The sequence below is a fragment of the Cyprinus carpio genome, chromosome A5, assembly GCF_018340385.1.
Source record: "Cyprinus carpio isolate SPL01 chromosome A5, ASM1834038v1, whole genome shotgun sequence".
In the NCBI taxonomy this organism is placed as follows: domain Eukaryota; kingdom Metazoa; phylum Chordata; class Actinopteri; order Cypriniformes; family Cyprinidae; genus Cyprinus; species Cyprinus carpio.
In genome coordinates this window covers 39,700,207-39,713,091 of record NC_056576.1, presented here as the reverse complement: position 1 = coordinate 39,713,091, position 12,885 = coordinate 39,700,207, and the positions used below count along the sequence as shown (strand labels likewise).

Here is a 12,885-nt window from a genome sequence, read left to right as displayed (position 1 = left end):
AAAGAAATCCGGCTGACATAAAATACCTCTGGGAAGTTGACATAACCCACAGTGTGACATAATATACTCCACATTTTAAACATCATTTGTAAATTGTTTATAATTACTATGCATTTTTTACTCATATTTATGGAGAGGCTATTTGTACTTTTAAAATCATTTGTTACACCACAGGACCATTAGAAATGGATTAGCATAGACAAAAATGGTGCAAAACACTTTCCCTTCATTTTTTTAGTATATGCTGTACTGCTTCACAGTCCAATTCTAAAAAAATTATTCTGTGTGTCAATAGATTGAAAGCTTCTAAGTGAAATCCCTGTCAAACTGCTAAATACCTCAGAAGAATGCAAAGGATTTGCCTGGTAGTACATTCCTCCAAGGGTTAGAAACAGTATTTTGGGGCTACTGCATCAAGTATGATGATCTGTTGTTGGCTTTCCCATGAACTTTTGATGTACAAGTCTTAGAACCACAATGGATTTGTTCACAGATAATATCAAGAAAACATCCCAAAATATTTGTTGGTACAAATTGCGGAAATATTGGGTTCAGTTTCGTAAAAAAATACTGACCGGTCTGAACATCGACGAGTAAAGTTAAATGTTTTAGCGGATCATATTAACCTTGCTACATTAATCAGTATATATTATTGATTTAGATTAAAAAGAAAGGACTGTCAAAGCACCTCTCATTGATCTATCATGCGTCTTTTTTTCTTCTAATCCTTGAGAAACATAACATTTACTGTATATAGTATTAGTTGTATAAAGTCTAAAGTTGCATTTTAATTAACTTGGTATCCACTAAAAATAACAAAAATACCACTGTAACACTCTGCCCCCTCCCTTGTGCATCAGTTAGAGATGGATATTCATAAATGAATGAACCCCCAGGCAAAAACAGAGAAATCAGCAGATCATGCTGCTGATGCACCAGTCTGGAGAGCATCGATGATACAGAAGCGGATATGGAGCATGTTGTCAGGTTTTGGACACATTGTAATTTCTAGAGTTAAATAAATAAATACGAATAGCATCATTACGCTTATGGGTCACACATACACACAACCGCGCTCACATATCTGGAGAAAATAGTATTTCAAAATCCTAATCATACTGATTACTAATAAGAAGTGGGGCATCAGACTGCATGCCACAGTGTTATTTTCATTAATTGCACAAGGCTAAAATACGCTTTGTAAAATGTACAGTTTTGTAAACCTGCACACGGGCGCGTAGCGACCAAAGAACGAATTATCTTACAGCCTTTAGTTTAATATATAGGCAATCTCTTTGCATTTACAAAAAATAAAAATAAACAGGCAACGTGATTATAGTTGCGCAATTGTTTATTAGACCAGCGCAAAACAGATATGCCTCCTTTTGAGAACACATAGTTTAAACATGAGCAGAGACAGTAGTATTTGGCCACATGATGAAGGGTGATAAATGTACAAACTGGTTCTCTGCTCTGCTGACTAGATAATTGAGTCAGTGTTTAGGCACTGTTGAACTCAGATGTCTGTCCACGACCCTCTGTTGTTTGCGTGTGAATGAGTCCAGTGTTTTGAATGAGGCGCCAGTCTTCTGCTGCTGACAAACAGGAGTGAGCTGCGTGCACTTATCGCCACAACAATGTAGCATGCGACTGTCTGCGGCGTTTCGAAAGAGAACATTGAGCAAGCCACTGATAATTGAGTGAAACCCAACAGCCTGTTCTTATAATATGCTGGGTTTTTTTTAATCTAATGACATTTTCCTTCCAAAGATGCATTTATATTTCTAATAAGGCGAGTTTGGTCGAGTGTATTTGCCAGTGATTTAAAAATGACTCAATTTATGCATGATTTAGTTATCTGATATGTTCTTGCAGTCTTGAAAAATATAGTGACACTCACATCAGGGAAATATTTGTACAGTGTCATTCAAGCAAATCTTAAAACTGAGAGAGAGAGAGAGAGAGAGAGAGAGAGAGAGAAAGTGTGTGTGTGTGTGGGGGGAGGGGTGTAAACCGAAAGAAAAAGGTTCATAAATATATTAAGTGATAACCCAACAGATATTATATTAAAACTGCTGTGCATTTTAATTAAATCTAGCTGACTGCCAAAAAGATGCGCGCGGCACTGTATGGTCAGATATGCATCCTCCGGGTGACAATATTACAATTTGATAACCACGCTTTGAAAAGGTTTTGTAAATAATAATAATAATAATAAATGAAAGCTGCAGAACTGTACAACTGAGATACGGTTATTCGCAGCGCAAAACTTTACTAGAACAAAGTTTACTCCCTATATAACGCTAATGCTGATGAACTGCAGGCTCTCCAAATGAATCATTCGCATTTCTTAACCAATACCAAAAATGATTTTGAATTTCTCAGGTAAAACGCGCGTCTGGAGCGCTATCTGGTCTGCTGTGAGCGAAAAGAGGCCGACAGTGACGCTGTGCGCAGGAGACCTGGAAGTTCAGCTTCTCTGGGTCCCGCAGACCGACAGATGCGTGTCCTAACGATGTTGGCATATTCACACAACAGCGAGCGAGGCAGCGCTGTTTGGCGGCAGCAACAGAGTTCTCCAACACCTTTTTATAAGTCTGAAGTCTTTCCCCTCCACCCGACCTGTTAAAACCACGCCTACAGAGCGACACAATTGGTCCAAAAGCGTCAAAGAGCCAATCAACAGCGGGCTGCGGCTCAAAACACGCAACACATCCACACCACCGAAGCCTATGGAGTTCAGAAGCACTGGGGATATCTCTGTGCTGGATCCTGCGCTCCGCATATCGCGCTCTGCTGAAATGTGTGTGCGGGAGAGAAAGTGTGTGTGTGAGCGTGTGAAGGTGTATACCTCCAACAAGTAAAGACAGAGGAATTATTCAGAGGCTTCGAAATATTTCAACACATCTCTTTGGCAGGACTCTGGACGATCTCACTATTAGCGGAATGCCAGTTTTACAGAAATCCAAAGGACAGCGACGCGCGCCGCAAGCTGACACACAGTGACTCGGTCGATCCTTTTAGTTTTATTTTCTCGATTTCATAGCGCACTGTCAAAAGACAAGCCGCGAAGATAGCAGTTTCTCACTTTCTCTTTTAGATACTTTGTTGGAATCCAGCTAGAGAAACAAGTTAGAGACTCACGCGTCGCAGGAACGCTGGACTTGGTGAAGGACTTCTCCGGCGCAGATATTAAGCTGATTGCACATCGATTTAAGGAACACCGCATCTGCTGGCTGGACTTGCATGAGCTTCCCGATGAGAGATCCAGTTATTCAAGGATCCAGTATGGCTTATCACCCGTTTTTACCTCACCGGGGTCCGGAATTTGCCATGAGCGCAATGCTGGGTCACCAGCCGCCCTTCTTCCCGGCCCTGGCTCTGCCACCTAACGGCTCGCTGTCTCTGCCTGGGGCGCTGGGCAAACCAATAATGGAGCAGCTGATGGGCGCAGCAGAGACCGGCCTTCACTTCTCCTCACTGGGACACCACGCCGCCACCGCGCATCTGCGGCCTCTGAAGACGCTTGAGCCCGAGGAGGAGGTGGAAGACGACCCAAAAGTTCACCTCGAAGCCAAGGAACTCTGGGAGCTTTTCCACAAGCGCGGCACAGAGATGGTCATCACTAAATCTGGAAGGTAAACTGGGATTATTCAATAAATCAGATGTGCTTCGAATTTAATTAAGTGAAACGCAGTCCGAGATTATAGTCGCTATCAAATGGAATTCTGATTGATTTATTGATCTGAGTGACTCACAGATTTCTTTAGAACATGTGGCAAGATAGCTGGACAGGTCGATAGCTTTCTATTGTTCATTCTGTTTTTGTCTGAGCATGTTTTTTTTTATTATTTTTTTTTTTTAACAACGTATAACCCCAGTTGAACTAGGCCTATAAATATTTGAATCGAAATTCATCCATGTTGTTGTTTTAAAGAAAGTAATTATTAATTATTAGTTAAGTTATCGTTTTATTTTAGTGCATGCAAACATCTGTAATACCAAGTATTATACTTGTATCACAAATAAATGTAGCATAGACAAGTACACAATTCATATTGCTCCGAAGCTTATTTTGAACAGTGAAAGACGCGGCTTGAATTATTGTAAAGTTGAATTATTGTAAGTTTTGATTTGTAACTTAGTTGTGCCGTGACGTTGAGTTAAAGAGTTTAGCATTTTTATTGCTGCGCTGCGTTTAGATTTGGGGGTGTTTCACAAGATCGGGCTGATGATTGGGCCTAAACTTGATCTACACACAACAAAATAATTTCAGGTCTTTGCATTTAATGTTTCTCTGGACAGCAAAATGCATCCATCCAGTAAAAGTGAAGAATTTGTATCCATGTTGTACCTCGATGAAACTCCCCTAATTTATCTCTGATCTTCTCTGCAGGCGAATGTTCCCTCCGTTTAAAGTCAGATGCACGGGCTTGGACAAAAAGGCCAAATATATTCTGTTGATGGATATTGTTGCGGCTGATGACTGCAGATATAAATTTCACAACTCTCGCTGGATGGTGGCAGGAAAGGCTGACCCCGAAATGCCGAAACGGATGTACATACACCCCGACAGCCCGGCCACTGGCGAGCAATGGATGTCTAAAGTCGTCAATTTTCACAAACTTAAACTGACAAATAACATCTCCGACAAGCATGGATTTGTAAGTGTAAGATATGTATAAACTTTATTACTATTATTATTATTATAGTGGTTGTTATTTAAATACGTGTGCTCAGTGTTTGCATGTATTTTTCGTTACAAAATGTCTTAAGACTTCGCACTGTCCAACATGTTTGTATCTGTACTGGGCTATAATTTGAAATTAATTTAAACTACACGAGCACACAAATACTGTCCGAGTTGGGGGGGGGGGGGGGGGGGTAATGCAGGCTTCGACTTGTTAGTGAGAAAAAAGCATGCAGAAAGTGTGCCCAATATGTTCGATTATTATTATTTTTTTACTGTTTATTAAAATGTTACTGAAAGCATGCAGAAAGTGTGCCCAATATGTTCGATTATTATTATTTTTTACTGTTTATTAAAATGTTACTGAAAGTCAACTGTATTTTTTTATAAATATTGTAAATACTATTTATAAATACTGTCGTATTTATATTTCAGACGATACTAAACTCCATGCACAAATACCAGCCGAGATTTCACATTGTGAGAGCCAACGACATACTGAAACTCCCATACAGCACGTTCAGGACCTACGTGTTCCCTGAGACAGATTTCATTGCTGTCACTGCCTACCAGAACGATAAGGTTGGTCATAAGTTTGTGTGTTGAATCTGACTCAACTCTTAACCTGCCGCGCTGAATTTGCGCTAAATATTAAATAGCTTACACCGTGGCCTTACAGGAGAAGTAATGCTTGGTGCTTTCAGTACTTTTTTTCTAGAACATATTATTATGCAGTGCTTTTCCACGATATACTTTTTAGCTGTGTCACTGTGAGGCCTACATCATATTGCAAAGCCTAGTAATACAGAAAACAAACACGCATCATTCTTTCACTTTCTCCTGTTTGACACACAGGTTATCTTTCATGTATTATTTATTTATATGAGTCAAAAAAGATCAGAAGATCTCCAACAGTTTGTTCATGAAAACCTTTGTGTGTGTGCGTGTGTATGTGTGTGTGTGTGTGTGTGTGTGTGTGTGTGTGTGTGTGTGTGTGTGTGAATGAGAAGAGGGAGGGAGGGAGGAAGGGAGGACTAGCCATAGTGGGAGGGACTGAAGAAGAGAAAAAGAGATTCAAAAATTGTGTGTGTGTGTGTGTGTGTGTGTGTGTTGTTTGTGTGCGTGTGTGTTCATTTATTAGAAAACTGTTGAGATATAACGTAACCCTTAAGACTCCAGGAAAATACTGTTAATGCACTAAATGCATATGGGGTGTCATGGTGGGGAGACAGTATTCATGTTGAGAGGTTGTAGATATAAAAAGGTTCTCATTATTTATGAGCTGGAAATGCCCCCGTGTTTCCTACAAATACCAAAGTTTGAGACAAGTCACTGCAGGCGTAATATGGGTTTTTAATGCAGAACAAGCATATAGGCCAGCCCTTTCAACTATAAAATCCTTACGTAATCGTAGTGAGTCATACAGCTGTAGTGCATATTGAATATGTTTCAATAGGCTGCAAATAATTGTCACCTGCGCAAATAAAAGCATTCAGTTGGTTAACATAACTGAAAAACCTTTATTCATGTTATATTATTTCCATGTTATTGCATTTCAGATAACACAACTGAAAATTGATCACAATCCTTTTGCAAAAGGATTTCGTGACACTGGAAATGGGAGACGCGAAAAAAGGTACGAGTGAACGAACTGCTTACTTTACCCTGTAGCTACAATAGCATTCCTTAACGTTCTCAAGTTCAGGACACTGTTAGTTATTACTGCAGCAAGTTTGGTTGCCATGCATTTTACATGGATTCATTTTAATCGTAAAGAAGTAAGATGAACTAAAATCTTATTTGACTCTAATGCAATTAGAAGGTGGTTTACTCTGACATCGTTTCTCAATTTTCCGTATTCTAATTTATTTCATACAGAAAACAGCTGGCTCTGCAATCGATGCGTTCCTATGAGGAGCAGCAGAAAAAAGAGAACGGGACGTCAGATGATTCCTCAGGCGAGCAAGCGTCCTTCAAATGCTTTCGCCAGGCTTCGTCTCCTGCGGTCTCAACTGTTGGCCAGAATAACATAAAAGGTACGACAGTCAGATAAGCCGTGTGTGCATTTGACAAACATTTACTTTCAGATCAATATCAAGCTTTCTCTTATAGACATCGCCCAATTATTTCCCTGGACACGAATGCAAATTCTTTTGTGAAAGACTGCTAATTAGAGAGCAGCGAATTTGTTTTTGTCGAAAGACGAATCAAGATGCCACACATTAAAATCTCTTGCAGAAAAATCCCCAAATTTCCCATGCATGTTACTATGTTTGTAGGGCACCAAATTAGTAGCCTTTTTATTTCACGTGCATTATGCATTGCCTCTGACTGTGCTTTTACTGATTTTAAACGACATGCATGTAGTGTCTTGCGGTCTGTGTTTATAAAAAGGCACGTGCAAGTGTCCGATATAAACTAGATCCTCTTGATTAAATGGTCTTTCGCACTCTCGCAGATTTTTGCGACAGTGATGAAGATAGCGACGACGAAGACAAAGATGGAAACGTGAAAGAGGGGCCAGATTCGAGCAAAATCTCCACCACGACCGAGGACTCCAAGGATCACGATGCGAGTTTAAGCAAAAGCCTGTTTGGGGAAAGTGACTCTGTCCAGAGGAGAACTGAAAAGATACGGGACTCGCGGCAGAGTCCCATCACGCTCATCTCTAGCACCACTCGGTCCGGTGAGGAGCTCAAGAGTCCGGATCAGGCCAAAACAGACGACTGCCGGACACTGAGCAAAGAAAGTTACATGCCATTGACTGTGCAAACAGATGGCGCTGCGCACTTAAATCAAAACCACTTGCACAATTTCGGATTTCCGCCGGGTTTGGCCGGGCAGCAGTTTTTCAGTCACTTGGGTGGTGCCCATCCGTTTCTCTTGCACCCTGGTCAGTTCAATATGGGAGGCGCTTTCTCAAACATGGCCGCAGGGATGGGCCCCATACTGGCAGCTGTTTCCTCCGGAGGGGTCAGTTCAATGGACACGAGCATGCCATCACCCTCGCAAAGCCTGACGGGAGCACCGCTGCCCTTCCACCTTCAGCAACATGTCCTGGCGTCGCAGGTAAGCTCATAGATGCTTTAGTCCTAACCTGCAGCTTGTTTATGAACAATCTCAAGTATTTAAGTGCTTTTGTGTCTACATTTGAGACTTCGGGGAAAAATGAGGTGTGGCAAATCTTGCAGTGTTTAATGGTCTTTGTTGCGCAGTCCATAAATTGTAAGCAAATATAGAACAACTGACAACTGTTGCTGGAGATTAGCAATAAAACTGTTCTTGACGGATGTGCGCAGACAGTAATATGTCGCAATTAATTTGTAAAAAAAATTTAAAAAAGGAGAAAGAGAGTGAAAGATGTTAATAACGAGTTCTACTAAGCAGAAATATATATATATATATATATATATATATATATATATATATATATATATATATATATATATATATTTACATTTTCTCAGGCACCTATGTGTTCAGTTATTTCGCTTTAATAGCAATGACTAGAACCTATTCATTGTCATTAATGTGAAATTACTAAATCAACACAGAGGAGACCGAGAAAAATGCTTATTTTAGAAGAACATTTCAAACGGCACTTAGAGGATTTTGCATCTGAACTCTTTACATGTATAAATACTGGAGAGAGAGAGAGAGAGAGAGAGAGAGAGAGAGAGAGAGAGAGAGAGAGAGAGAGAGAGAGAGAGAGCGAGCATTTTTTGTATTTATTTTTATCAAGTCAAAGTCAAGTTTGCAATGAATGAATCAAGCTAAATACGCAAAGCGTTTTTGTGAGTTAAATCAGATATTCAGATATTGATCTTTCTGGTGACAATTGCACGTTATCATATTTTACACTCTATATGCATAACAGGCCACGACATCTTTGCTATGTGTGCCTATGTGTGTGTTTGTGTCAATGGAAAAGGTGTAAATATAAATTAGGTACAAGGGAACGAAAAAGCAGGATTAAATAAAGGTGCATTTTCAGATTTTCTTTTAATGACAATTATGTCATAAATTATTAATTTTGACCTCTGGTCTTGATTAAAAATATAGCTTTTATATAGACTATTCCCTTTTGGTCGCCAGAACAAAAAGTCATTCTAAAGTCAGTTTACATACTTTACAGAGCTAAATGTTTCAGTTGTTTATTTTGTTAAATATCTATCTATCTATCTATCTATCTATCTATCTATCTATCTCTGTAGGGTCTGGCCATGTCTCCCTTCGGAGGTCTGTTCCCGTATCCCTACACGTACATGGCCGCCGCGGCAGCTGCTTCATCCGCCGCTTCTTCATCGGTTCATCGTCATCCGTTTCTAAACGCGGTGCGGCCCCGGTTACGGTACAGCCCTTACTCTTTACCGAATGTCCCCGACTGCACTTTGCTGACGACGACTGTCCCTCCCGTGGCGAGCAGTGCCATGGATCTGAAGGGAGACGGGGTGACGGCGAGTCTGGACTCTGAGGTCACCAGCCGCTCGTCTGGGTCGGTATCAGTGTCACCGAAACCCTGCGCCGAGAAAGATTCCAGCAGCGAGCTGCAGAGCATCCAGCGCCTGGTCAGCGGACTCGAGTCCAAACCGGACAGAGCGCGCAGTGTGTCTCCATAGACATTACCGACGAGCGAGCAACCCGTTTACACTACGGGCCTGCATCGGAGAAAACGTTTAGACTTAAAATGCACTTTGGTAAAACAAATAAACACGTAAATGTATGTTGTTCTTTTGTTAAATTAAAACAGTAACTTTGATTTCCCCCCCAACTATTTGAATGCCAGAGAAGTATTGAACAGTGAACAGTTTGGCAAAGACTGAATAAAGCTGCTGCTCCTCTTTATGTTTAACGTCAGGGTGACGGTGATATTAATTTAATATGCACTCTGAATCAGTTCTTGCTTGATTTGATATCTCTTTATTGGATGTGTTTGCAAACAAATTAATTAATTAAATAAGTTACCGGAGGCATATTGCATGTCAAAGATTAGACTTGATCAAGACTGCTGTTTTTTTCTAGTTTTTTTTTATAGTTAAATGCATTCGTCTGTATTGTTCAAAGCGCAAATTCACCAGGAACAGAATCTACACTACAGTTTTAAGAATATTTTGCAATGTTAAGGAGTTCAATCTTTACAATCTTTATATACTCTATTTATTTTTGTGTGAAAACGAGGAAGGCAGTCTAGACATTTAATTCTTTTTCCAAAGTCAATGAATCCACAGACCACTGATTAATCATTTGTCTAGATTAACAGACGCGGTACTAAAATTGCTTATAAAATACAGCTTCGGGATGAAATGGGAAAAGGGATCATATGGTTATAATAAATACAAGTGTAAATAACTATATATATATATATATATATATATATATATATATATATATATATATATATATATATAACATATTTATGTAATTATTTCATATGAATATTGCTTGTAAATATAACTGAAATTCTTTGTTTGTTTGTTTGAGGGAGCTTAACTTAATTTATTGTTGACGTGTAAAAATAGTATGTGAGCATTTTCCTTGTTAATAACGTTCTCATTTGCGTCTGGATTCCACCTGTAACACCACAGAGCTAGTTTCTCTAGCAGACAAAAACAATGTGCCATCGTTTTAATTAACTGTTGTGTGTTTAAGTGCTTTGGTTCAAACAAATTAAAGGCGACAACACAATGCATCAATGGCTTGAACGTAATGACACTTTTATTTCACAGCAACCAAAAATGCTTTAGTCCAAGTGTGTGTTCAAATTAACTTTTTGTGACCTATGAGCCTAAACTGCCAAAAACAAATAATTTAAAAAAGTGCAGAAAAGCGTATAAGGAAATAAAGATTTGCCACTGTGTTCCCAATGTGTTTGGACTCTATACTTAATTCGTATAATTTACGATCTGATGGGGGAAAAAAAATTCTGGTTTATATTTATCTGAATTTTCCAACTACACCATTACAATGCGCATACAGACGACTTGCGTACAACCAAATTAAGTAATAATCTAAACAAAGTGATTCTCTTGTATTCATAATAAAAACATTAATTCAGATAGATGTGGATGACTATACTTTTCGTTTATGGGGGATGTTCTAGAGCAAAAAGGAGGGAAAGTGAAAGTATTAGCACATCTCGAGCTGTACAAGGCCCGTCGTGCGTGTTTACGTGGACCGATGTGAACCTGGAAGAATGTAAAATAACTTGACTGTCCACTCTGTGGAGCCTCGAGTCAGGGTTTATCAAGACTCTATCTTTATTTGTATAAAGTAGGGTTAATAAGTAACGGCACTGGCGCTGAAGAACAGTGGTAAACACCACGTAAACTATCGCAATTGCTCCTTCTATTGCTCACCTGGCGCCTTCGTTATCAGAGGCATGTTTATTACACGTCTGAGTTCTGCTGTTCACAAAGTCAAACCTGTCGCCACCCAGCGGTCACAGGGCAAAGTACATGTCAAAGAGCAAAGTGTCACTCTCATGCATGCAAACAAACACACAAAACATGTTCTCGCCACTGTTACAAAAAAATAAAATAAAGGGTTACCGTATTATTATTTAAAAGTCTATGTGAAGGAGACTGTTGAGTCCGTTTAGTGAGCGACACGAAGGACTGAGAAAACTATAATATAACAATTAAAAATCTAGGTGGAATTTAAACTAAATAAGAGTCGACATCTGTCGAGGTGAAGACAACCCTCCCGTTTTTGATTTAAAAACTATAAGGTGAAAATTAAAACTAGTAAAAGATATTTGAAATACATGAATGTTAGATATGGCCAGTTGTTCATAAAAGTTTGGTGTCATTAAACATGTAAACCGGAGAAAGTCTAAAACGGATAGTTCACCAGAAATGCTAATTTCGTTGGACCATACAATGCGTGTCTTTTTTCTTTGGAACACAAAACATGTCTCGGGGTTTTTTCTGTTCATACAATTAAAGTCAGATGAGTCGAACGATGTTTGGAGACCTGTGTTCTTCAGAGTAACTTCACTTGTGTTCCGCAGGAGAATAAAGTCAAATATACTATTACATAGAAATAAATATAGAAATGCTGTGATCAGATGACGGAATTTACTCCTAAATATCCTAAATGGGGTATTTTGTCGTTTTCTTTATTAATAATGAAATAGATAATAATACAAATAATTCAACCATATTTTGGAAAGAGATAATTTTGAAAAATAAAAAACAAGTGAGAATATAATAAATGGATTAACTAAAAATGTAATCCTATATTTTCAGAAGAATGTGGACTTGACTATTAAATAATTCTCAAATGATACTTATTTGGTTCCCAATTACAATAATTTCCACCAAAATATTCAACAAAGAATGACCAGCCTATAATCCCGGATTGAACTCGTGACTCGGATGTAGGCTGATTATGGTTTGATTTCAAAAATCATTCGTTCTGTTGCCGTGAAAAAAAAAAAAAAAAAACTTAAAATGAAAATATTAGACGTTGCATTAATTTGTTAAAATTGTAATATGTTACAAAGATTTATACAGCTTGAAAACAACTATCAAGAACATTTTGGAACGAGGATTCATCTTTGTGTTCGACCAGCTGCTGATCGTCGATATTAAAGCGCCCCCTACTGGTGATCTGAGCTTATGAGAATCACACTTTCATTCTCAGAGACCGACATGATATTACAATACACAGTTTTTGAGTGGAATAAATGTAGCCCTGTTTTATGCTCTCTAAACTATTCAATACATAAAATAGATAATTCATGAAAATGACTAATTTCAGTAAAAATTATATATGTATATATATATATATATATATATATATATATATATATATATATATATATGTGTGTGTGTGTGTGTGTGTGTGTGTTCCAGAACTATATAACATTTCTTTTTCTTATTAACTAACAATCTTCATTGATTTCCATAGTGTACTCACAATGGCGTTATATTTTTAAATAAAAATGTAAATGTTATTTTAAAAATCCACATTTTAAATGTATTAATAGTTTAAAAGTTTACAAAATAACTATTAGATCTTTAAACAAATGTGCATTCTTGCCTAAATATAAAACACTGCAAGCAGTTTATTAGAGTGTTATTCCCTGTGTTCAGCACACACACTCGCACGCACACACACACACACACACACACACACAAACACTCACACACACACACACACACACACACACACACACACACACACACACACAC

At 38.5% G+C, this 12,885-nt stretch overlaps 1 protein-coding gene across 2 annotated transcripts; it reads left to right on the top strand.

Annotated features, from left to right (window-relative positions):
• The first annotated feature begins 2,119 nt into the window (after window positions 1-2,119).
• On the top strand, window positions 2,120-10,744 carry LOC109064312 (T-box transcription factor 3). 2 transcript variants are annotated; one of them, XM_019081357.2, is made up of 7 exons: window positions 2,120-3,638; window positions 4,397-4,664; window positions 5,126-5,272; window positions 6,250-6,326; window positions 6,569-6,726; window positions 7,149-7,759; window positions 8,905-10,744. In XM_019081357.2, exons 1-7 carry the CDS (start codon window positions 3,247-3,249, stop codon window positions 9,307-9,309), a joined length of 2,058 nt encoding a protein of 685 aa, XP_018936902.1. In that variant the 5' UTR covers window positions 2,120-3,246; the 3' UTR covers window positions 9,310-10,744. The 2 variants fall into 2 exon arrangements, with proteins under 2 accessions (XP_018936902.1, XP_018936901.1); XM_019081356.2 differs by having other exon boundaries at window positions 2,121-3,638; window positions 4,397-4,670.
• Window positions 10,745-12,885: the final 2,141 nt, after the last annotated feature.

What these genes read in the sequence shown, in the direction of transcription:
- LOC109064312 (XM_019081356.2), top strand. Translation starts at nt 3,247, where the DNA reads ATGAGCTTCCCGATGAGAGATCCAGTTATTCAAGGATCCAGTATGGCT. An exon ending in ACAAGCATGGATTTGTAAGT is followed by an intron (nt 4,671 to 5,125) that starts GTAAGATATGTA and finishes TTTATATTTCAG; the next exon opens with ACGATACTAAACTCCATGCA. An exon ending in AATGGGAGACGCGAAAAAAG is followed by an intron (nt 6,327 to 6,568) that starts GTACGAGTGAAC and finishes TATTTCATACAG; the next exon opens with AAAACAGCTGGCTCTGCAAT.